The sequence below is a fragment of the Thermobia domestica genome, chromosome 3 (assembly GCF_964235325.1).
Source record: "Thermobia domestica chromosome 3, izTheDome1.hap1.1, whole genome shotgun sequence".
Classification (NCBI taxonomy): Eukaryota; Metazoa; Arthropoda; class Insecta; order Zygentoma; family Lepismatidae; genus Thermobia; species Thermobia domestica.
The window spans coordinates 163890516-163917787 of NC_137456.1; the positions used below are offsets into that span (position 1 = coordinate 163890516).

Below are 27272 nucleotides of genomic sequence, written 5' to 3' on the forward strand. Positions count from 1 at the left end.
ATCTCAAGATAATTATGACATTCATATCCATTACAAACGCTGTTTCTGTTCTACTTTGACTTTATTTTAGTACTCAGACGATAATTATGTTCTATTTCTTAACTTTGAGCATTCTTTTACATATGGAAAGATTCTTTAACGTATTTAAATGTTCCATTACGTATGGAGAGCTAAATGACAAACAAGCATGTGCTGACATTAAAAAAAAAAAGGTTTCGAAATATTGTATCATTAAGTATTTCAATCAATGTTGCTTTTTTAAACACTTGGTAACAAGTCTTATTATATTTAAAAGAAGAAAAACAAATCTGCAAACTTTTTCCCGATTGCAAAGGCTGGCTTGGAGGTTCGAACCTGGCTTACTTTTTCCCGAAGATACCCGAAGCTGGACTTAGAAAATTTTTGCCTCAAAACACCAATAAAGAATGCGCTCAACCTTTTTGAGACAAGGTGTACCTATAGGAGGGGCGTCGGAGCGTCTACAGACAAAGCTTAAATATCCACTTCGGGTTCACCTATGAGAGAATCTGTACTACTGGTTGAATCACTCAGTACATTCACGTCCTAGGTATAAACTTGTGCGTTCCGAGGTGCGCTCAGAACCGAAGTGCAGGTTCGAACTTCGGTAAACTTACAATTTCACACCTTCAACTTACGGGAATCCTTACATTGGACCTTTCTTGAATAAATATTGGTAAATTTTAATCTTAAAGAAATTGCCCCTTTTCCCTATTTAGGTGCAGAATTTACAAAAAATGTTTAATCACGTATTCAGTAGCAGTGTATTTTGCAGGTATACTTTGAGGAGAAAGGAGGCAGGGGGTTTTGACAGCGAAGTAGGCCGACCTGCTCTTCTAAAAATTGTTATTATATGTCATCCGTGTATAGGGCACATCCCTTAGTAAATAATATCACAATGCAGTCCACTAGTCCCTTGTTTTTGTCTCCTGGAGAAAATGTTCTGGAGAAAAGCCTGGTTCAGTTATTTTTAGTGAGAAGTTTATAAACTGAACTTCACCATCCTAATTTCTGGGATTCGTGAAATACTAACGTTTCTTGGCAAAAAATTCAGCCTCTTTTACTCCCTCTCTTGGGATACACATTTCACGTTTCTACCTGAAGGAGTATGGTCTGGGCAATGATGAATCTGTTACTTCTACTTTTCCATAATAGTACAGATAATGGTGTCTATCTATGCCCGATATGTTTTAGAAATGTTAATGAATACGTGGCATAAACGTAAGATGAAACAAACACACACACATAAAGTTCATTTTTTGGAAAGTAACCTACAAAAATTTCATATTTCTCATATTTGGACTTTTAGTTTTCCTATTGTTTTCTTCCTACTTTGCCCCTAAGATTAGCTAAGATCTGGTTGGCAGTTCGAGGGCAGGATGTTAATATAAGTGTGTTCCATCTCTTTCTGAGGGAGAGTTTCCCATGCATTATTCTTGCCAATCTATTATTATTATTATTATTATTATTATTATTATTATTATTATTATTATTATTATTATTATTATTATTATTATTATTATTATTATTATTATTATTATTAATAATAATAATAATAATAATAATAATAATAATAACCAAATAAAGAGTTATTACACAGATCCTAGTGAGAAATCGGATATCTATGAAATAAAATCCAGTTCGAACGAAAGTTACATAGACAAGGCTAAAACGAACCTGAAGTGCATATTAAGGAACACATTAGGATGCTAAAGCAGAAAGCCCGGTGTCGGGTTTGTCGAAACAGGTAAAGGAAACTCAACGCAGGATAGCAGATTCTAAAATTCTATTGGATGTTAAAAATGAAATCATAAGACTCGTGTTTGAAACTATATTTATCCATTAATAAAAAGAAGTTAAATTTAGATAGGGCTGGTTAAGTGATGAATGGAAAGCAGTAATTACAAAATGTGTACAGCATTGGGTTAACAATAAAAGGTACCAACATGAACTGGCAACTTTCCATTAATAAACAAATTAACTCGCCATATTGCACCCCCATCTCTATCATTTGACGAGTAATGTGGGTTTTAAAATGTTTCCAGCATTGCTCTATCTTTCTAAGTCTGTTCTTTTATGTTTTTCTCCTAATGTTTTTATTTTTCTTTCTCCTGTTTTATTCCCCGTGATCAAAACTCTAGGGGAGAGTCGAAAGTTCAAAAGCGCAAGTAGTATTCAGGAATTGCATAATAGAATCAAATTATTAATTTATTTTCTTTTATTTATATATTTTTTATATTAATTTTCATATTTCATTTTTTTTCTTTATATCACGCTAGTTTTTTCTCTTCATTCTCTCACTTCTCCGCACTCCTGCTTATCTACACTCCTATATTAGTTTTATCTTCCTCCATTAAACTTCATCTACTTACAGCTTCGAAACATTATCACGCGACCACAATTTCCAACATGATGCTCATCTGGACGTTTCTGAGATTTTTCTCTACTCTTGAATTTTTCTCTTTTTCTCTAATTTTTCCTCCCTGTAATTTGATGAAATACTTTAGCGAAAGCTCCCATTTTTTAAAAATGTAATCATGTTTTACTATTCTCTTCTATACAATATATATAGTATAGAAGAGAGAGAGAGAGAGAGAGAGAGAGAGAGAGAGAGAGAGAGTGTCAGGTGACTTGTTTAACGTGAGTGAGCAAAATATATGGAAACATAAGTATCGAACGAAAAACTATTTCAAATAAAAAGTGAATGTTTTAGAGGGGAAAGTACACCTGTGATAAAATTAGCTCCCTTGCCGCCTCCCCCCCTCCGGGATAGGGTTGCAGAGTTTGATTTCAAGGGGAAAATAAGTAAATTTTATTCGAAACTGTTTATTTAATGTGTGATAGATCTTGCTGTAATCAGTGAAACTAGTTTCACTAAAGTTTCTTCCATTAAAATCTCCAATGTTTCGTTTCAGAATAAATCTACAATAAACAGTACCAATCTTTTGTCTTCAACTTTTACTCGACTCGTGGAAGGTGTTGTGAAAAATGGATCTTTATTTGTCGTGAATTCAGACAATTTAAATGTGGTAGTAATTAGATGCAGTCTACAGTGGTAATCGAAGTTAGCTACCAAGCATTTTATTGACTGCACTTCTTCGTAGTCATGAAACTAGGCAAAACTGGTTCAAAAACAACAAATGAATGCAGTTCAAAACAAATGAAGCAACTTAACGAATGTACACGGTGGTCCGGGATTGGGCATATCCTTTAGTTTCAACAGTATAGTTCTAGTTATGGTAGAATGTTTGTACACAGTTACTTTGAAGTCTTAAGGGTCATAAACATCGGTATGATCACCATCCATATCGTAACACAGCTGAATTCTGCGCCAAGTTCTTCCAGATGTTTTGCAGAGATACTCCGGGGTCACGAGGGTGAAGGCGTGTTCCATAGCTGCTCGTAATTCTTGCGTTGTGTGATATCGAGTGTTTCTTACTTGTTGCTTTATGAAACCCCAGAGAGCATTATCTGGTGTCGTCAGATCGGGATTTCTTGGAGGCCAGGCAAAGAGAGCTGATGAAGATGCACAACCTTTTCCAATCCAGCGGGCAGGAAACGTCTGATTCAGGTAATTGCGCACGTGAATTGCGAAGTGTGCTAGTGCTTCATCCTGCTGTATCATATGGATAGCAATGTTGCCAGACAATGCCAAGCAATGTTACCAAACAAATGTGGGTAAAACCTAAAACTGTCAGAAAACACCCATTAGGGGTACACCTACTTCCAGACCACGCTGTACTAAAAAAATATCCAGTTGGATGCGGTGTCAGTAGTATCCAAAATATGAAATAAAATATATTTCAAGTTTAATACACAGGCGACACCCGACCTTCATCCTATATTATATAAAGAATAAGTATGGCTGTGCAAAGAGGGAACGTAGCAGAATGCTAGGAACTCTCCCTCCGGGAAAAGCTTTGGACGAAATCTTCCTTTTGTAATCACTCTCCTCTCACCAAACTCCTGCTTTGCTACTTCACGGAGAATCAACCATTCCTCATATATTTAAAATATTTAAAATGTAATTGGTCCTAGGACTGTTCCTTGTGGCATTCACTTCGAAAGTTTCCAATTTTGGACAGTATATTTTAATTTACCTAAATAGCTACATTTCTCAAGCTTATATAGCAGAATTTTGTGTTATATTGTATCAAATAATAAATGTTACTTCAAGTTTAATACAAAATAAACGAATGAAGCAACTGATAAACAAACTTCTTTATTAACAATTGGATTAACATCTTTCTCAATTAAAGAAGTGAGTGTTAAATATAAAATATATCGGATAGCCTCTCAGGTGCCGCACATGTGAAACACGGAGAGATGCAGCCAGTAAAATTCTTGTAGCCAACTACGATTACCACAGCACGTTGTACCTAATTATACTGACACATTTGAATTATCTGAATTCACGCCGAATTTAGAGCAATCTTTCATCTTATCTATCAGGACTCGAGAAACCGTTTAAGACAAAATATTGGTACAGTTTATCGTAGATTTATTCTGGAATGAAACGTGGGAATTTTCAATTGAAGAAATCTTACGTGAGGATTTTGATGAATAAAGTACTAGTGACATTAGATTGTTCGAATGCTTATAAAGAGACTATATTGAAAATACATATTTTAAATGTTTCATGAATGTTTTGTATTGCATTATATTGTTGGGGAAGACCGTGGAGCATGGAAGCTTCTCAGTTGCGGCAAGTGGCCTGCAAATACTGGCAGAATGATGATTGTATTATAAATAGATTTGTCAATAAAACTTGCATAGATAATGTGTGCTTTAAGGATAATAGATTACCAAACCAGATAGTTAGTAATAAGTTTATGATCATTTTTTTAAAAAAAATTTCCTTGGTTATTTTGAGGCAAAAAGAAAATAACAGCAGCTAGTTTTAACCCCATCTTAGATTTTATGCAATTCTAATGTAGAAAAAAATTGCCGCCTTAATTTTTCAAGAGCTCTTTATACCTTATTTTGAAATCAGGTCAGTTTTTGCTTCTAACAATATAATTATATGGAATTGCATTTGGATCTACATTAGTAGCCACCTATTGGCTAAGGTTACAATTCTTATTTTCAAACTTGAACTGATACTACACATTGGATTGATGATTGAAGAATCCCTTACAATACCTAATCCTTAAAATAAAAAAATGATAATAATAAAAAGTGGAGTTAACATAATATTCCACAACACTTACCATCCAAATTGCAACCACAAACTTCTTTTCCACAGTTTACTTCTGAGCAAGTATGACCAGGACTAAAGTGAATCACCATATCATTGTTTCGTCTATCCGTTTCAAGTTTTTTGCAACTGTTTATGTCTGTAGAAACACACTGATAATAAAGATCATCTTCTACTTTGTGATCTCTGCAAAGAAGTAAATAAAGCTACTTTAAATAATGTGACAGACGGTTGTTGAATAACATGAAATAGCACACACTGAATATTTAATACGATCTCTATACAAACTATGAATTGTGCATAAAGGAATGGAAAATCATTTAATACTATATCAATTTATTTCTTTTGATATACGAAAGACCTTCGAGAAGTTGCTGAACTCTCAGCAGGGACTTTGTCAGATTGCGCATAGGAGAATGTCCATCAGACATGATGGGTACGGGATTGATGGGGCGAACTAAAACCAACATAACTACTTTGCGGTTTAGGAGAGAGATCTACAAGAGTACAGGAACGAGGACCCCGGCTTGTGTTCTTGTTCCTCCAGATTGGAAGTTGAGCAAATGCTAACAACACTACTTTGTAAATGTTAGAAAATAAGAAAAGATTCACAAGGCTCAAAAACCAATACAGGAGCCTCTGAAGGATGAGAAGATAGGTGACAAAAAGGACAAGAACAAGGATCGATAAATGGTACTTACAACTTTTGGAATATACATACACTACTATTACCAGGAAAGATTTGGTGTTGCAGCAGTACAAAATAAAAGATAGCAAGGAATAGGAAAAATCCATGAACTGAATTATACATTATTTCAGAGTGGTTCAGAGGAAAAGACAGGACTGTATAGCATTGGATTCTTTTTGACTAAAAAGATGACAGATAAAATACTACAATTTAAACCAACAGATGACCAAATATTCAAAATAAGATTGGAAGAAAAGTTTAGAGATGTCACAATTATAAATGTCTTTGTTAGTTTGTATTTTTTGAGTTTGTTCTTGTTCCTTGCCTGTAGTTCACTTAATTTCATTTTAAACTTTTCTCTAAATGCATTAAGGAAGCATGCAGTTAGCTACAAAGAAGTTTAAAACTTCAAGCACAACAGCAAAATTTGGATTTAGAAGTAGAAAAATCAAGTACGAAGAAATTCAATGTCCATGGAAATTTCTTATAGTTTGGCAAATACATATATTCAAGCTATGAAGTTTGTCAAAAAAATGTTACAATTACTTGAGAAGCGTCGTTGTTATCGAGTAGGCAAAAAGACACGCGAAATTCAATACAAATTCATTTATAAGACAATAAATTACGAAGGCATAAGAACTCAAGAATGGTTCTTTTCTTCAGCTGTTTGGTTTTTGAGGAAAGTTGTTCAGCTGTTTGAGCGCAATAGTATATATATGTATCGTTGATTCAATGGAGAACAAAGCCTTTAGGAAAAAAAAAAAAATGAAATGAAATCTGTAAGTTTTACGTCCCACGGTTATGCCGGTTAGGCTAAAGGAGACGGTGATAATGAGAGATGAGTGAAATGGTGGAATGAAGAAAGTGGGAGGAAACGGGAGTACCCCGAGAAAACCCACGAGCACGGTGTTTGTCCACCACAAGGTTCACTTGGCGGGGGCTGGGATCGAACCCGGGACCCCAAGCACCAGAGGTGAACGCTCTACCACTGAGCCACCGCGCCCCCCCTTTAGGAAAAAGGAAAGCATATCTTATAGTGAACAAAAGAAGAAAAAGAGCTCATAAAATGTTTAATGTGGAATGTTGTACTGCACGAAGATGCAACGTGGATATTACGCAAGTAACTGAAAAGACTAGAAGCCTTGATATATGAGTATTTAGAAAATTACCAGACGGAATGAGAAACTACTGAAAAAGTGACGGAATAGTAGAGAAGAGGAAAGCAACATTGAAGATTATTACAAAGGGAAGAATAAACTAGTTAGGGAGACCTCCCCAATGGTCTAGTGGTTAGCGCGTGCGGGTTTGGTGCATGTCGTCCAGGGTTCAATTCTCGTTGTTACAGAATAAAAAAATCAACTTATTACGGTGGTTTGGATTTCACCTTAATCTGTAGATCAATGTTTCATATAGCCTTATCTAAAATTTGCAGAATGTATCTGCCTGCTAGTCATACAAGAATACTTATGATGAGGATGTTGATGATGCTATAACATTGAGTATAAAAGTTGCATAATAATAGTTACTTTTTTTTCACAAATAGTTATCAGTCTACTTACTGATTATATCCAAGACAACTAAATCCTTCAGATTCATACTGACGCAAACTATCCAGATCACTGTTACTCATATCAGCCTGAATATCCATCGAATGTAGACTTCTGTCTTGATAAGCTCCTAAACAAAGAAATCAGATGTGCTAGATGTAAGAATATAATATAAAAACTACTAATTGTAAAATCTCCCAATTCTTTCAAAAAAGAAAAGAAGCTACAGAAATAAGTTAGGATTATACTAGATTTTATTCACAGTTTCATATAATAATAATAATAATATTAATAATAATAATAATAATAATAATAATAATAATAATAATAATAATAATAATAATAATAATAATAATAAATTAATAAGTATTTAAAGTGCTAATAACAGCGTTAGTCAAGTATAGCACTATACAAAGTAATTAAATATTTTGTACATAATACAAGTGAAGACTTAGAATCCGATGTTAATACCATATAAGAGTACAATTGTAATATTTCACAGTTTAAAATTAAGTCATATAAAGTAAAATATAATAATGTAAAACATTAAAATTGCCCCAATCTTAATGATTAGATTGTCTAATAATATCTAAAATACAAATATAAATATTTATAAAAGAAATTCATGTATTAACTGTTGTTATACCGGATAAAACATTATGAAAGTACTAAACACCTAACACAACCCTAATTTCTAAGAATCCTGTCTTCTGTTATTAAACGCAGTAGTAAGGTGTTTAATACAGAGTTCTTTGTACCATTCTTGCACAATAAATTTATTTTCTTACTTTCTGAGTTTGTGCTCTGTATGAGATAATATTTACAAAGTACTCACTGTACAATTTATTTTCTAGAATGAATTATAAAAATCTTAATTGTTTGCTGTTCTCTTCTTTGTGATAAAAGATCTAGATTAAAAACCTCTAATAACCTCTTGAGTCACAATAGTATTGGTACAAATAATAATAATAATAATTTGTATAATTTCAAAATATTTAATATTTATATCAATTAAACATATTAAATATCAATTATATGTTTCGTGGAGTAACAGATTTTCGTGGGTAGCATGGAGTAACAAATTTTGATTTGTGTATTTCAAGTACGAATAATTTTACGTCGGAAAAGATTGTAACGATACTGTTTTGTTCCCGCAATAATGATATTTAGTAGACATGGACGAATGATCAGGTAAACATACTGCATAAGGTGTGATATACCAAATAAAATAGCATATCGTAGTGTAGGCGTATCGAGGCGTAAAATAGCGTATCGAGGAGAAGGCCTCTAGATATAGAGGTTAGCTGCGAATATACTGAATAAGCAGTCGCGGACAGACGACTAGGAGTGGTCCTCCAGCTTGGGGGTTTGGGTAAGGCTAACACCCTCATCCTCTAAAAAAAGGTACTTGTTCAGAAACATTCACAAAAGCCTCTGACAAGGACTGATAACTTGGCACGACCTCGGCAAAAGAAAATGGACATGAGATTTGGAACATGGAATATTAGAAGTCTTTATAGGGCAGGCGCGTTAAAATCTGTTACGAGTGAGTTAGAGAAATACAGGATGGACCTAGTAGGAGTTCAGGAAGTTAGGTGGGAAGGAAATGGATCTGAGAATTCCGGAAATTTTACGTTCTTTTACGGGGAAGGAAATAAAAATCACCAGTTAGGAACAGGGTTTTTCGTTCACAAACGAATATTACCAGCAATTAAACGGGTTGAATTTGTTACTGACAGACTTTCTTTCATTACTCTCAAGGGACGGCGGTGTGATATTATTGTTTTAAATGTACATGCTCCAACTGAAGATAAGGGTGACGATATAAAGGATAGTTTTTACGAAGAAGTGGAACGGATATTTGACCAACTCCCGCGATACCATATGAAGATTCTATTAGGGGATTTCAATGCGAAGGTAGGACGAGAGGATATTTTCAAACCGATTATAGGGAACGAAAGTTTGCATAAGGAAAGTAATGACAACGGTGTTAGACTCGTGAACTTTGCAACATCCAAAAACCTAATCGTGAAGAGTACAAAATTCCCACATCGCGACGTTCATAAATACACTTGGACATCACCAGACGGAAAAACGCATAATCAAATTGATCACGTTTTAGTAGATAGAAGAAGACAATCTAGCATAATTGACGTCCGGTCGTTTAGAGGGGCTGATTGTGACACTGATCACTACCTGGTAGTAGCGATAATACGGGAGAGATTATCGTTCAATAAAGGTAATATTCAATGTCCGAAAACGGAGAGATTTAATTTAAAGAAATTAGAAGAGAGCCATGTAAGAAAGGAATACCAGATTGAAGTTTCGAGTAGATTCTCGGTTTTAGAAGACTCGGAATGCACTAGTGTTGAGGATACTTGGATTGAAATTAGAGATAGCATTAAAAGTTCAGCAATAGAAAAATTGGGACACGCGAAAATACGTAGGAACAAACCATGGTTCGACCAAGAATGCATTAAACTAGCAGAGAAGAGAAAACAGACAAAATTACGGTGGCTACAAAATCCGAATGAAATAACTACATAAAATTTCGCAGATATCAGGCGGGAAACTTTCAGAACTTTTAGAACAAAGAAACGTGATTTTTTGAAAGCTAAAATTAAGGAACTTGAAGATAATAGTAAAAATAAAAATATTCGGGACATGTACAAGGGGATCACCGAATTTAAGAAAGGCTATCAACCTCGTGCTTATATATTAAAGAAAGCTGATGGAACAGTTCTCACTGATACGGATAGCCTCTTAAATAGATGGAAAGATTTCTTTGACGATTTGCTGAACACGCAGCCAAAAACTAATGCGCGTGGAGAAAAGGAGATACACACCGCAGAACCGTATATTCCAGAACCCAATCGAATAGAAGTAGAAGCCGCTATAAAGAAATTAAAGAAACACAAATCTCCGGGTATAGATGAATTTCCGGCTGAGTTAATTTTAGCTGGATGCGAAAAATTGTGGAACAAGATACACAAACTCATTCTCCTTATCTGGAACAAGGAAGAATTGCCACAAGAGTGGAAAGAATCAATCATTGTTCCAATCCACAAGAAAGGCGACAAAACTGACTGTAATAATTATCGAGGCATTTCTCTTCTGTCAACATCCTATAAAATCCTTTCAAATATTCTATTAGCAAGACTGACCCCATACTCAGATGAAATTATTGGAGATTATCAGTGCGGATTTAGACGAAGTCGATCAACTATCGACCAAATATTTACCATTCGCCAAATACTCGAAAAAAAGTGGGAATACAATATCCCGGTACATCAACTATTTATTGATTTTAGAAAGGCTTACGACTCGGTTAGGAGAGAAACATTGTACAACGTTCTTAGAGAACTTGGAATACCGAGAAAGCTAATTGGATTAATTAAGATATGCTTAAGTGAATCCCAAAGTAAAGTCTGGGTAGGAAAATTTTTGTCCACGAGCTTTCACGTCCAAAATGGCCTGAAACAAGGAGATGCGTTGTCGCCATTATTATTTAACTTTGTGCTGGAATACGCTATAAGGAAAATCAAAGATAGCAACCAGGGCCTACAGTTGAACGGTATTCACCAGGTGATGGCATATGCTGATGATGTAAATTTAATAGGGGATGATAGGAGAACAGTAGAAATAAATGCACAGATCTTATTAAATGCTTGCAGGGACATGGGTTTAGAAGTAAATGCAGAGAAAACTAAATACATGGAAGTGCGTCGGGACCGTAATACGGAAAATTGTGGGGGCGTTAAAATATTAAATAATACTTTTGATAAAGTGGATACTTTCAAATATTTAGGATCAATATTAACAGATGAAAATCATATTCACCAAGAAATTAAATGTCGACTCAAAACAGGGAATTCGTGTTACTATTCGGTTCAAAATCTCTTGTCGTCGCGAATTCTGTCGGAGAATTTGAAGCTTAAAATATATAAAACGATAATCATGCCTGTTGTTCTGTATGGTTGCGAAACATGGTCACTTACTCTGAGGGAAGAACATAGACTGAAAGTATTTGAGAACAGGATCCTGAGAAGAATATTCGGACCCAAAAGGAACGAGAATGGGGAATGGCGGAAACTTCATAACGAGGAACTACATAGTTTATACGGTTTACCCAACATTGTTAGGGTCGTCAAGTCTAGGAGGCTTAGGTGGGCAGGTCATGTAGCTAGAATGGAAGAAAGTAGAAACGCTTTCAAAGTCTTGACTGGAAGACCCATAGGAAAACGACCATTAGGAAGACCTAGGCGCAGATGGGAGGATAATATTAAGATGGATCTCGCAGAGATAGGAATACAAAGTAGAAACTGGATGCAATTAGCTAAGGATAGAAGTCAGTGGAGAGCTTTTGTGAACGCGGCACTGAACCTGCGGGTTCCATAGGCCAGAGAATTAGTTAGTTAGTTAGTTATATCGTAGTGTAGATCGCCGAGGACTCCGGAAGAAAGATGTCCTAATACTTCGACAGCCTGTGGTGTTCGGACTGTTTTGCTTCATCTTGGGTATTTCTTGCTTAGTACTGAACCTGTTGTTTCAAGTCTTTATTGCGTGAGCTGACGAAACCTTATTTATGATGTCGAAGTTAAACACGACGTCGAAACTCTTGTCTTACAACTTCTGAGCAGTCATTGTTTTTCTTAATTGGCTTTACTGCAAATGCACGTTGCTCACCTGAGCATTCATCCATATCTACTAAATGGTATATTGTAAGAACAAAATAGCATTGTAAAATGTTGCCAACGTAAAAACTATTCCCAAAATACGAAAATCTACTCTGGGCCATCCTATAAGTCAATAACTACTAATAGTTTTAAAAGAAAATTTTATATTAGGGGTTGCTTGCTATGAAATATCATTTTATATAAACCCGAATATTAGCACCGCTGGACATATTCGCGTGCATCCGTCTAAAATGAGCAGACTACAGATAAAGCTAGCAGAGAGTCTGCCCGAAACGTAGTGAAATTTCTGTTATGCATGCAGAGGTTGTCTCTTGACACTGTGTTAAACCTTATGTGCGGATTGTATTATTTTATTAGTGGGAATTGGAACATTTAAACAGTGTAGTGATGACACATCAACACAGCATTTGAACCTGGAGCCATCATATCCAGACAGCTGAGTATTGGTTCATAAAGATCCGTAGTAACTGCATTAGTCGTGGAAATGTTGATCAGGGATGACTATGAACATAAGTGAAAACAAGGCTCTGTGGGCCAATGTAGAAAGGAATTAATGTAAAACAGTGCAACAGCTTGCTGCAAAGAAGAACGTTTCCTCAAAGGCCATTTTCAACCATTTGGAAGTAATAAGAAAGCTGATAAACACGGATCAATAGTGCCACATCAACTTGAACAATACAAGCAATACTTCGAAATGTGTTCGTCCCTCAGTTCAAGGAATAAATTACGAAAAGAGCCTTGATGCATTGTATCGTGACGTGGGATAAGAAATGGATTGTGAATGACAATTTCAGCAGATCAGGTCAGTAGTTAGATCCTAAATTGCCTCTCTCTATATATGTATTGTGGCAGTACCCGAATTTAATCAGAATTTCATGTATAATAATTTTATTTTTATTGATCAATTTTATTTATTTTATGGATATCGGGTTTTATAAAATAATGAGGTGAAGGTAAACAACTGTTAAGAATCGAGATTAACGCAAGCTGATGCGAATGTATTATTTAATTGTCAGCAAGATTCAGTAAACAAAAATGCACAATGGAGAGTCTGCGAATGCAGGAAGACAATGTATGTAATGCGTTAACTCCTACATAAACGACATTCTGTAAATCATGAAAAGTAATTGTAATCTGTTTGTGAACATTTCACACATTCACGGATATGAGGAAATTGCCTAGAATCGGGAAGTCGGAGTGTGTCGAGTGTTGCAGTTTTTGAGTCTTGACACGAGGAAAGAATTTGTTTTTCCAAGTGAAAGGAGGCCACACGTGCCGAACAGCAGACGACGCCAGAGAATTCCAGAACGGAGAAGTTGAACAAAACCAAGAGACAGGAGGTCTTCTGGACAGAAAGTGAGAGATAGAGAACCAGGAGAGTGACAGTCAGTCAGATAGAAAACCGTGAGTTCTATTGAAAGAGAAGTCATCGCGATCTGGATGGAAGCTTCAGGTTTAGAGAAGCTCCAGTATTTTATTAAAGAAGTTCTACGATTCATCTAGAGCATTGGGAGTGAGACCAGACTCAATGCTAAGCAACAACGCCTGTCCATAGAAGTATCAACGTGGAGATACTGGATTCAACTCGTCAACACCGAGGTCATCAGCGAACGTCATCTGGAAGAGAACTGAAAGGTATGTGTTTCTCCTATTCAGGATTCAATTGCTCAATGCTCGATAAGCGATACTCGTCTGGCAAAGTTTCCGAATATCCGTACTAAAATTCACAACATCTACATTCATTACATTTTACTGAATAAGAAATACAGTTGTTATCTAGTCATTGAAATCAATGTTTTATTATTAGAACTCAATCCCCAATTGGCATGTGTTAAATTTATAAACCTCTCGCCTATGAATATGAGAACTTGCCCACTCATTCTAGATGGTGAGTGGAAGGCGCTCAGCTCAATTCAATTTTGCATCCCCAAATTAGGCACGAAGTGAGCTGGGTTGTCATGGTGGAGTATGCTTAGGGTTCGAGTCCCGGTGCAACTAGCTTGTTATCACTAACTACCACTGTGTCATATTTTTGTAAAGATTCTAGTACAATACCACCCGAGGTTATTATGTTATATCAGTGATTACTAAACCCACCCGTCCCACCCTGTTGACGATGAAATCTAATGTTACGAATATCTCAAGTATTTTCTCGAAATTAGCAATATAGGTTTAATTGTAAGGTTTTAGTTATAAGTAAGATTTTATGAAACATGATTATAGTTTAAGCGATAAGAATAAATCCCACCCACCCCCCTAGCGAATATTTTAGATGCTCGAAATATAAGTATTATATGAATAATAAGAATTGAATTAAATAGTAATTAAATGAGTGACGATACAATTCGAACTAGAGCACAAAAAGCAGGTAGAGGTGTACAAGTCGGAAATATATTCAATATTGCAACTTCAAGTAGAAAGAAGCAAGTTAAAGTTACAGAACAAGAAGGTGCTAAACCAAGTTTAAAATTAGGTCCTGTAGAGAATTTTCCTTCTAGTCCAGTAGCGAAGTCATACTCTGAGGATTTCGAGTCTATCTTTCCGTTTGAAAGTAGTGTTGTAAATAATAAACAGTCTAGTAGTGAAAACAGTAGTTCGCAACAAAACAAAATGACGACCAGTGTGATGTTTTATTCGGACGTGAATAAACTCCCGAAATTTGATTTAAAAACGGATAATGACATCGTAGGATTTTTCGATGAGTTTGACGACGCGTGTCAAATGGCAGGCGTGACAGAATATAAAAGGAAAGAGCTTTTGCCAAGCGTATTTAAGGAAAACGGTAGGCAATGGATTAAGGTATTTTTAAAAAGACGAAATACCAGTGACATAGGTTATAAAGAGCTACAAAAGAATATTATTGATGAATTTACGAGAACTAATGTTACTTTGGACATAGAAGAAAACATTAGGGAAAGGTTACATCTCGAGGATGAACCTATTATCTATTATGTCTATGATATGTTGGTGCTATGTGAAAGGTTAGACTCTAGCATGGATGATAAGAAAAAGATTGGAATCTTAGTAGGTGGCTTTCAGCCATATTTTATGGAGAAAGTAGGGACGATTTCGTATTCCACAATAGATAAGTTTGTTGAAGATCTCCAGAAAATAGAGAAAAACAAATGTAAAGTAGACAAACGTGTTAAGAGAGAAAATGGAAAGGTTACGGTGAAGGATCTACTTAAGAAAATGCGTGAACAAGTAGAAGAGGATGACAGTGACATTGAAGTAGACAAGTTATTACTAAAGAGAGAAATTAGGAATAGGGACGAAGTGAAAATTAAACAAGAGCCCCAGAGTATCACCCAATTAGGTGAATTAGAGAAAAAGATAGAAAAGCTACAGCTGACTTTAGTTGCGAAGTTTCAAGACCAGGATGATAAAGAGGATAGACGTGATAGGGAGTCTAAACAACAAAAGAACGGAAATAATTTTAGAGGAAACAAGAATTTTAGAAATAAAGGACGAAACTTTTATAGGAACAATGGTAATAGAAGTTGGAACCGTGATAATGGTAATTTCAATAGGAATAGAGGCAATAATGACTATAATAATAGAAGAGGATATAGGAATAACAATTGGCGTGGTAATCGTGGTGGAAGAAGGACAAATTATTGGCAACAACGTGGGAGTTGTTGTGGTAGTCATTCTAATGGTCCATCATGGTGTCAAAATCAAGGGCAGATGAATGGTCAAGTGCAATATGTACCGGTTGTACCAAATCAGATTAACGGAACAACATATTATGAAGCTTCAAATACAAATAATTTAAACTAAGTAATACTGTAAATGACGGAGGCGCATTTACAGGCAGTAAAACAAAGATTAGAGAAATTGTAGCCTCTACAGTAACCGAGAATAATATGTTGTATGTACCGATAGAAGTCGATGGGCGAAAACATAAGGCATTAATCGATACAGGTTCGCAGATATCAATTGTGAATGAAAAGCTAGTTCCACCAAGCGCTAAAGTAATTTCTAAACCAACACGAATACGTGGTATAACACAGAATGTGTTAGTCGTAAACAAGATAGCTATTATAAGATTCAGGATGGCTGGTCAAACGTTTCATTTGGAGTTTCGTGTAGTAAAAGATTTTCCGTATGAAGTTTTGATCGGAAATGACTTTCTGCAAAGTCAAAATTGTCAAATAAATTACGGACAGAATAAATTAACATTACAGAGATATGGAAAACCACGGTTTAGAAAGAGGGAAGAACAGGAATCTGTTACTGTATCGGAAAACGCATCTATTGGCTTAAGATATAGTATTAGACCGAAATGGGTTTTAGGTCACTAGGTACGATTGTTACCTAGGACGAAAACAACAGTAGAGGTTAATTTAGTCAACTCATGGAATAACAAGGAGTACTTGTTAGAGCCAGACAGGAGTATAGAACGCCAATATAATGTCTTAATCCCGCGTGTACTTTTATCGGCACAGAATAACAAAATTGAGATAGTAAATCCATCTAACAGATTTGTTATGTTAAGAGCAAATGTAACATTAGGACAAGCAGAAGAATGCATAGATGAGGAAGAATTAAAGCAGGAAGGATTGTCGAATGAGGATATAGAAGGTATTTTAAGGTCAAGAAAGAACTTTGACAAATCTCGATTAAAGTTTGGAGAAGAAACAAGACCTGAGATTAAAGAGCAAATTGAGAAGTTATGTTTTAATTACGCAGACATTTTTGCATGGCAAGAGGACGAATTAGGTCAAGTTAAGCATTTCCAGCATCATATCGAGTTAGAGACTAAAGTACCGTTCAGGAGACATCAGTATCCCATTCCAATCGCACTCAAGGACAAAGTAAAAGAACAGATTAATATTTTGCTAAAACAGGGCATTATAGAGGAAAGTTCAAGTGCTTATAATTCTCCTATGCTGTTTATACAGAAACCATCAGGGGGTATTCGTGCAGTTTTGGACTGTAGATTTTTAAATAAATGCGTTAAATTACATAGCATTGCGCTGCCTCCAATCCATCAGATATTAACATGCATAGGAGGACATAAATATTTTAGCATTTTAGATGTCAAATCTGCTTATCACCAAGTTCCCATCTCTGAAGAGTCTCGAGAGTATACTGCATTTAACATACCAGGCGTAGGAGACTATTCATATCGTGTTTTGCCTATGGGATATCTCCAAGCGCCCGCTATCTACACAAAGATAATGGCAATGACCTTGGCCAATGTAAATCCAGAGTCCGTATCCTATTATATGGTCGACGTATTCCTTTATACCGATGAACAAGGGAAAATGGTAGATGTACTGCAATCAGTGTTCAAAAGGTTGAGACATTATGGTCTCAAGTTGTCAGTAGAGAAGTGCCAGTTTGTTGAAAGGAAAATTTTAGCCCTTGGTCACATTGTAAGCGATGCAGGTTACGAGGTTAGCCCAAAAATTATACAGGCCATTAAAGCGTGTAAAGCCCCGAATAACGTTAAGCAACTTAAGTCATTCCTCGGACTAACGAATTACGTTAGGAAATTTTGTAAAGATTATGCTAAGATAACTTCAATTTTCCAACCAATTTTGAAAAAAGGACATAAATTTGAGTGGAACGAGTCATACCAACAGGCGTTTGAAAAGATGAAATTGGCATTGATGAATGCAACATTGTTAGCCCCGTTTAGAGAGGAGTTAGAAACGAGGGTGTACACGGATGCATCAACAAGTTCGATTGGTGGCGTCCTTATGCAGAAACAAGCTAATGGTGAATGGACACCAGTAGCGTATTACAGTCGTGTATTAAGACCACAGGAAAAACGAGACATATAGTAGAATTGGAAATTTTAGCAGTGATTAGTTCCTTAAGAGCGTTCAATTACTATTTGTTTAATAAGGAATTTGAACTGTATACCGATTGTAAAGCGCTAAAGTATCTTCAAACATCGCCGGAGTTAGCTCCAAAACTTGTGAGGTGGAGTCTTGACTTAGCGCAATACAAGTATACGCCGGTGCATTGTCCTGGAGAAAAGAATCCGAGTGATATTTTGTCTAGGAATACTGACATTGAACCGACAACGGACGATGTAGAGTTGGAAACATTGAAAGTAAATACTGAGGATTTGCAAGTCAATTTGACTTTCGATAAAGATATCGACGTAGGGGAATTACAACGTAAAGATCCATTTTTTGGCCCTATAATGCAGGCAATTGAACATCCAGCAGAGGCAGATGTGAAAGCAGAGAAACAAGCTAGATGGTACACAGTTAAAGACAACAGGTTGTATAGAACACAGCGTATGGCTGGCGGAACGAAATTATTGTTGTGTATCCCATATACCTTGAGAGAGCAGGTATTTAGGAATTTACATTGTTCAGTGTATGGTGGTGGACACTTTTCATACACAAAGTGTTACAGACGAGCATTGAAAATAATATATTTTCCTAATATGAAGAAGTTCTTCATGGATAAAGTAGGCCAGTGTATAAGTTGTCAAATACAGAAGAGGAAAACAGGTAGAGTCCCGTTTCATGCTCAGACTTATCCATCTTACGCACCATTTCAATCAGTTGTAATGGATGAGGTTGGACCGTTTAAGATCTCCCGTAATAACCGAAATAAGTACATTTTAGTGTTCGTAGATAATGCTACAAGATTCATCATTGCTAGAGCGGTACCAGCGGTAACAGCAGAGATTGTTGCGCAAGTAATCTTTGAGGATCTTATTACAAAATATGGAGTCCCATCCCAGCTCCATCTGGATAGGTTGTCATCTCACCGCAGCAAGATATTAGAGGAGATGTCTGAAAAATTTGGTATGAACTTACATTTCGCAAATACAAGTGCCCATTATTCGATTGGAAGTGCAGAGAGGGCCATAGGCTCATTACAACAAGTAATGAAGCACTATATAGATAAAGATTTTGCAAACTGGGACGAAATACTACCTAGTTTAATATTTACGATCAATACGCAAGTGCATGATGGTACTGGTTTTTCACCGTACTATTTATTGCATGGAATCGAACCGAGAACATTTCTTGAGCAGGATTTAGATATTCCTTGCGAGTTTGTGGACAACGAGGTGAGAGTTCAAGGCATAAAGGAGGCACGTCAATTAGCGTATAAGAATTTGCAAAGGAAATTCAGATCCCAGAAAAAGCAAATTGAAAAGAAATTTGACCAACCAAGTTTTGAGATCGGTCAAAAAGTCTTGATTAGAGAAATGCCAAGAGCAGGTTTGCCGGCATGTTTCGGTAATCGGTATAATACAAAAGGGGTAATCGTTGACAAAGTCAATAACAATTCATACAAAGTTCAGTATGAAACCAAAAAGGGCGAGACTAAAATTGACACTATAGATATAAGACGGTTGAAATTGTTTGTGGCTAGTAAAGACGAAAAGTTTGGTGATATTGATCAGATATCAGATGGCGAAGAGTAAATTTAAATTAAAAAAAAGTTTTGAAAACATTTAAGTTAGGGTTTACTGTAACTATGGTACAAATTGGGTCTACCGATGAAGTGTCAGACAGGGGGCACTTTCTCAACCAAACCCTCAACCCGAGATTGGAGGAAATGCTAATCTCCATCAGAAAATTCCCGAATCGATAGACACTTTTTGGATTATAGTTACTAGAATTTTAAGTAAATAAATAAATATATGCAATATGCAGGTAATATTAAAGTTAAATTGAGTTGGTGCCTAGAACATAAAATGAAATGCGAAGTACATATAAGTTAATAAATTGTTAAAAGTGATCTAAAATATAAATAAATAAGTAAATAAATAACAATAAGGTAATAGGAGTAGATTTATTTTCGCACATGGCTAGAGAGAGAGTGAATAAAATATTCAACGATATATTAAATAACCAATTATCCTATCATATTTTATCAAATTTAGATGTAAACAAATTCATAAGTACGCATGATATTCTAAAACATTCTATTTATCGATTTGACATAGGAATGTTCTACCGAGTTTCATCAATCTACTTGAAATATCATTATAACGAAAATAATATTGATTTATTACTGAAAACGCCTATTGTTTACGAAAACACAGTATCAAGAATGTTTAATGTGATTTCGATGGGTTACCTAACGAGAAATTTTCGTACCTATTACAAATTCCCGGAAGTGGTATACTTAGCAAATGGTATGTATCATACGATGGATCGATCTAAATGCGAATTTAAAAGCTTTTTGTATTTCTGTGAACAGATAACATTAGATGACGAAGAAAATGTCTTAACAATATCGTTTTTAACGGATCACTAAGTGGTTGTCAACAACGAACAGAGAAATACCTAGGGAATGTAGTATATAGATATACTCATGCTGGAGTATTGTATTCGTCATTAATAGAAGGATACATAACCAAATTAGGAAATCATCACGAAGTCACATCAACAAAAGTAAATTTTGGAAATAATTGTTCTTATTTTATTAAGTACAGCCTATTTGATAATTTAATCTTTGGAGAGTTGGCTATTCCAACAAAAAAAGTAATAAATGTCAACAATAAACATCTAAATTTAATAGGAAATTGGACGCAAAAACAATTAAATTTCAGTTTACATCACGAAGAACTCAATAGTCTAGCCGAAAATTTGTTAAAATTAAAAGTGGATACTACTGTACCACTGTTAATAATCAAAACAAACTATATAATGTATGTAGTTGCAGCCATTATACTCGTTTTAGTAATTTCTATTGTTGCTTTAATAATATTGTATTGTAGATTGTATAAATTAATAAGGAAGTATAAATTGGAAAGCAATGAACCATAATAATAATAACAATAACAATAATATCATTTAGTGATACATAGTATAAAATTTATTCATGTTCTAGTGCACGAAAACTCATGAAAATTTTGTAAACAATGAAGTCATGAATTGGTAAATCGTTGAAAAGAAAATGAGAACGAATGTAAACAAACAAGTAGGAAGTATCAATAGTGTATACGGATCATGCATTAGGTACTCACCAAACAGCCATCACCAACAGTAAACACCATCACCAAATGTAAGAATGAATTGAGGTAAAGAAAGTCTATAGATCATAATAGTTCATAGTACCCAACCGAATAGATCGTATTGTAATACCTTACCGAACGATGTCCCATTTACGTTTCAGGTGTAAATGAAAAAAATGGAAAAATACGGATAGAAATAGATGAGAATAGATAACCTAGATAAATCTAGGATAGTAACATCAAAGGAGGATAGATAAAGTCAAGAATGTCCAAGAAGGATACGAAAAATAAGAGTAGAAAATAATAGAAAATTAATAATAATAGTAAAAATAGTTAATAATAGATAAAAATAGATAAAATAGAAGTAGATTACTATTATTGTATTAATAGTTAAAATATATACATAAATACTACGATTCTTTATAGAAAATATAGAGTAATTAAGTTTGTTTAATATTTACATTGTGAATTAAAGGGTTAACATCTATGAATAAGCATAGATACAGCAAGAAATAGTTCACAAAGATTATAGAAGAACTAGTAATTAAAATAGGATTAATATATTTAATGGTTATTTTCAGTGTAAGAAAATTATTTTTAGAAAAGAAAAGAAAAGAAAATAATATAATATATTTATGATATAATTGGTAATAATCAATCGATATTGATTAAAAATAATGATTGAAATTATTTATTTCATCGTTGTATTTACTTTGAAAGCGCTACAGGCAATGATCATATGGGAGTCAGTAATCATTTGCGTCAAGACATTCAGTGAGCTCTGCACGCCAAGAGGTGAAAAAATGAACAGAGACCCTGTGAGAGACTAGAATTACTCTCCACTCCAGGTCTCAGAGAACACTGCAGACGAAAAACGAACAGTTCCGAGCGAGCACGAATGATTACGAAATCTATCTCGCCCAACAGCTAACTTTCCAGCCGAAACGAACATCCTAGTCCACGCGTAAACCAAAGAAATATTATGTTAAACTAGCAGCGTTCACCCCGCTTCGCTGCGGTCACCCCGGAACGCAATAAACGTTGTTACTTAGATAATTTTTACTTTTTCGCTTTCAAGTGATATGATAAAAACCATAGAAGATTGCAGTAAATGTTAACATTATATCGCCTGTCATTTATGTTAACCCGCCCCGCTTCGCTGCGGTCACCCCGGAACGCAATAAACTTTGTTACTTAGATAATTTTTACTTTTTCGCTTTCAAGTGATATGATAAAAACCATAGTAGATTGCACTAAATGTTAACATTATATCGCCTGTCATTTATGTTAACCCGCCGAGTGACACGGTCATGCGGGTTGCATATAAATACGTTTACTTTTACCTATGATGAACTAATAACAAAGGATTTGTACGTATGGACACTTGAATGGTCAATTATCTCAAGACACTGGTAATTAAAAATTAAAGTGATATGATAAAAACCATCTAGGGTCCAAATCCTAATAACCCCCCAAAAATAAAAGAAATTGGTTCAGCCGTATTAGCGTGATGAGGGAACAAAGGATTTGTACGTTCTCTTTTATAATATAGATTACAGAAAATAAAGATATTAAATATAATTAACGATATTTAAGTATGTAGATTGTTAAAATAAGGTTTAAATGATAGAAAAAACGTACGTTAGAAGACATATAAGTCTAAACATATGGAAATATAGTGAATATAGTTTTGTATTATTTTTAATGAAGAAAACGACGGAAAATACGAGTTTTTAAGTGTAAAATAGAGTCTAGAACTCATAAGCAACTAAGTTTTTACACACAATTATAGTTTTAACGGTCTTTCACTAGTATTACTTCGAAAATAGCAAGTGTGTTAGACACAGTAGAGAACAAGATGAGCCTGCTTCAACAACACGCGAATTATAGTCGCAAAAAGTGTAAGCAGACACAAGCTAGGAATAATAATTATTCAAATAATTATAGTAAATATGATTTTCTACAAATTTTAAGTAGGCCTATCCCGACTTTATCTATTTCTCGTCTATTTCAGATAATATCCAAAACAAGGAAAATGGACATCGAAACAATTTTATTATTAACATCTACGTTAGTTTTAGGAAGTATATTAGGTATAGTAGTTATTATTACATGTTATATTTTAGTAAGATTAAGTAAGCTAGAGAGAAAATACGTAAATAGTGTAAGAGATAGTAAGAATAGTGTAAGATCAAATATACAATTAGATGTAAGTAGTAAAGATGAGTCTGAAACTTACGTACTTTCACAATTTTCTCCCCTCTATGCCACAATATTAAATAAGAATAAACCACTACTTAATAACATAACACAAAGCACTGATAACACAATTTTTAGTAATTTGCCAGATTGTAGTAAAGCATATCGTAGTACTAGCACTGAAACTGAATTGAAGAATACACAAATGAGCCACACCACTAAAGAAGAAGATGCACACACCAATACACAAATGGGACACAGTGAAACCACGAAATCTAACGTTTTTGTTGGAAATTCCGGAAAACACGGAAAAACCGAACGCCCGTTAGACATCAACATGGGAAGAAATATTCCAAAACAACATGCGACGTCATTATTTTGTAAAACACGAAATTTTGGCGAAATTATTAAAAATTTCGTAGTGCGTTTCGACATCAAGTGTACATGGAACCAAAGCGACGCGCAAAATGGGAGTGCCAGCGTGGATGTAGTTTTAACCTTGGGTCAATTTTGCTGAATTTGCAGTTGCCGCCCAGAAATTTTCTCAGTGTAGCAAATGCCCTAAAGAAGAATTTTATTCCTCCACAGTAAAAAAAATTCAGTGTTCAGTTTTATTGAAAAATAAAAGTGATGATATTTTGCGATTTATTTTAGTGCTACAATTCCACAATAAGTGAATATGTTTTAATTATTCGTAAAAAGTTTTATCTTCTTAGATTTGAAGTGTAAGACAACTGGAATGGACAAATGAAATCTGTTACTGATACTGTCAACAAATGTTTGAGTTGGCAAGTATGGACAACTAAGTAATGGAAAGTTCCAGTAATTTGATCTCTAAGCTGAATTGCGGGGGTCCTTCGCAATTAAGAGTACTTTTGCTTTTACATACATATATTCTTTCGCACAGAGTACTTGTGCTCATCTCATGCTCATCTCATAATTCTAGTACATCTCACAAGATGTCGTGAGTGTACACTTTTGAATATAGAGATATTGATGTATATGTTTCACGTTAATTTTTTTCCACTAATTAATGGAGATGATTAAAAGATTAAATATATTATGTCAATGTTCAGGTGTAGGAAAACAGCTATTGATTTATGATATTGATTTATGTAGATACACATGTCTCACTTATTTATTTTCAAGTTTATGTTTATTTTCAGTGTTATTTATTTTCATATGTTGTATATCTACAGGGAGTTCTGTAATATCACGACCTCTTACGAGTTCTAAATTGGATAGCGTAGCTACCAAGGTTTGAAGGGGGGACATGTGGCAGTACCCGAATTTAATCAGAATTTCATGTATAATAATTTTATTTTTTTTGATCAATTTTATTTATTTTATGGATATCGGCTTTTATAAAATAATGAGGTGAAGGTAAACAACTGTTAAGAATCGAGTTTAACGCAAGCTGATGCGAATGTATTATTTAATTGTCAGCAAGATTCAGTAAACAAAAATGCACAATGGAGAGTCTGCGAATGCAGGAAGACAATGTATGTAATGCGTTAACTCCTACATAAACGACATTCTGTAAATCATGAAAAGTAATTGCAATCTGTTTGTGAACATTTCACACATTCACGGACATGAGGAAATTGCCTAGAATCGGGAAATCAGAGTGTGTCGAGTGTTGCAGTTTTTGAGTCTTGACACGAGGAAAGAATTTGTTTTTCCAAGTGAAAGGAGGCCACACGTGCCGAACAGCAGACGACGCCAGAGAATTCCAGAACGGAGAAGTTGAACAAAACCAAGAGACAGGAGGTCTTCTGGACAGAAAGTGAGAGATAGAGAACCAGGAGAGTGACAGACAGTCAGATAGAAAACCGTGAGTTCTATTGAAAGAGAAGTCATCGCGATCTGGATGGAAGCTTCAGGTTTTAGAGAAGCTCCAGTATTTTATTAAAGAAGTTCTACGATTCATCTAGAGCATTGGGAGTGAGACCAGACTCAATGCTAAGCAACAACGCCTGTCCATAGAAGTATCAACGTGGAGATACTGGATTCAACTCGTCAACACCGAGGTCATCAGCGAACGTCATCTGGAAGAGAACTGAAAGGTATGTGTTTCTCCTATTCAGGATTCAATTGCTCAATGCTCGATAAGCGATACTCGTCTGGCAAAGTTTCCGAATATCCGTACTAAAATTCACAACATCTACATTCATTACATTTTACTGAATAAGAAATACAGTTGTTATCTAGTCATTGAAATCAATGTTTTATTATTAGAACTCAATCCCCAATTGGCATGTGTTAAATTTATAAACCTCTCGCATATGAATATGAGAACTTGCCCACTCATTCTAGATGGTGAGTGGAAGGCGCTCAGCTCAATTCAATTTTGCATCCCCAAATTAGGCACGAAGTGAGCTGGGTTGTCAATATTTAAAAAGTCCCTGTTCGATGGACTGCCGCTGGTGTAGTGTTTTAGAACTTTCTGGAACCTAGTCATCACACCACAGTCACACATTGCAGAAATCATTCGTATGCACTAGAAGTTACGCCAAAAGCAGTCCTCATTGGTCAACACGAAAGGACCACACATCTTGCATGATAATGCTCGTCCTTATGTGGCAAGAACAACTGTCGCATACCTCCATGAGTTGTAATACGAAATACTCTCACATCCTGATCTCAGTCCTATGGACTACAATCTGTTTCTGGTTCTGTAGGCACATCTACGAGGAAATTGTTTCAACAATGCAGACGCCATGAGAAAAACGGCTTCACAGCTTCCATCACTTTCAGGCGTCAAAGCTTTTATCGCAAGCGTATATAGGAACTTGTCATTGGCTAAGAGAAGTGCATTGCTGCCATGGGCAATTACTTTAATTAAATATATGCTTTGGTAACAAACTTATTGCTGTTTCATTTATCATCTCCTAAAACGACATTTTATAGTACACGACCCTATATAATATATTGTTGTTTGTTTGTATGTATTGATAATTGAAAGACAGAGATTTTAATAATGCCATTAGCAGGAATTAGTCTATAGAGAAATTCAGTATCGAAAACAGCATCATGCTGTGTGAAAGTAAATTCTATTCTACGTACTATAAATTGTATCCAAAAACATAAGCTCTAAAATGTTGTAGTTACTTTGCTCACAGTGTTTAATGTGTCAGCTATTAATTCTATAAGTCAACACCGATTTTCTACTAAAATTGATTATGTGAAGATTTCTACCGTATGGAAATATACACATGGTTATTAAAATAATAGAAGCACAAGACGGCATAGGACCATTGTTAACCTGCAGAACGGTTCTGATTTTTCGTGGAATCGAGAAATACATGTCATGAATAATCTTCGGAAGAATGTTTATCATTTCTCATGCAGTAAAAAACTCAGTTCCTTCACCAAGGATGGAGAAGATATCTGCTCCGGAGTCTAAGCTTCAGAACAGACCATAGATGTTAATTAAATGATGTTAAAATCTGAGGATTGGGCCAGAGAGGTATTGTAGTTCATCCCGGTATTCATGAAATCACACCTCAACAGCTCCAGCAGTATGAGTTGGTGCATTGTCATCTTGGATAATTATGTCATTAGGCGGAAACATCTACACTATAGGTTGCATGTAATGAACTAAAATGTCCACATAATTATTGGTAGTATCGCGTCATATGGGAATAATTACAAGATCCAAGAAATATTAGGAAACTTCAGCCCAGAACTTTACAGAGCCGTCGCCATGTTCCACGGTAAGAAGAAGATAGTTCGGAGCACAAGCATCTTTGGTATCCACCGCATACAAACACAGCCTGTTGTTGAGAATAAGATGGAAGATAACTCATCAAAACCTATTAAGCGTGTCTAATAACCGAAGTCTATTTGGCATGTTTTAGGCATCTTTCATAGCGACAAAGAGTTGCTGGTGGTGATCATTGTTTTGGCAATTGTAAGCCGACCACGTATGCAGATTGTGATTGTAGAAATAGAAAGTTGCAAATTCTGATTTAGTTCTGCC

General features: G+C 35.2%; 1 protein-coding gene across 1 annotated transcript in view; it reads right to left on the reverse strand.

Annotated features, from left to right (window-relative positions):
• The window catches only part of LOC145680859 (kielin/chordin-like protein), a 1295905-nt gene that overhangs the window by 230187 nt on the left and 1038446 nt on the right, over positions 1-27272 (reverse strand). The window contains exons 17-18 of the mRNA XM_081751993.1: positions 7463-7580; positions 5229-5401 (exon numbers count right to left, since the gene is read on the reverse strand). Of these exons, the coding sequence (XP_081608119.1) occupies positions 5229-5401; positions 7463-7580 (291 nt within the window). The remainder of the gene's footprint in view (positions 1-5228; positions 5402-7462; positions 7581-27272) is intronic.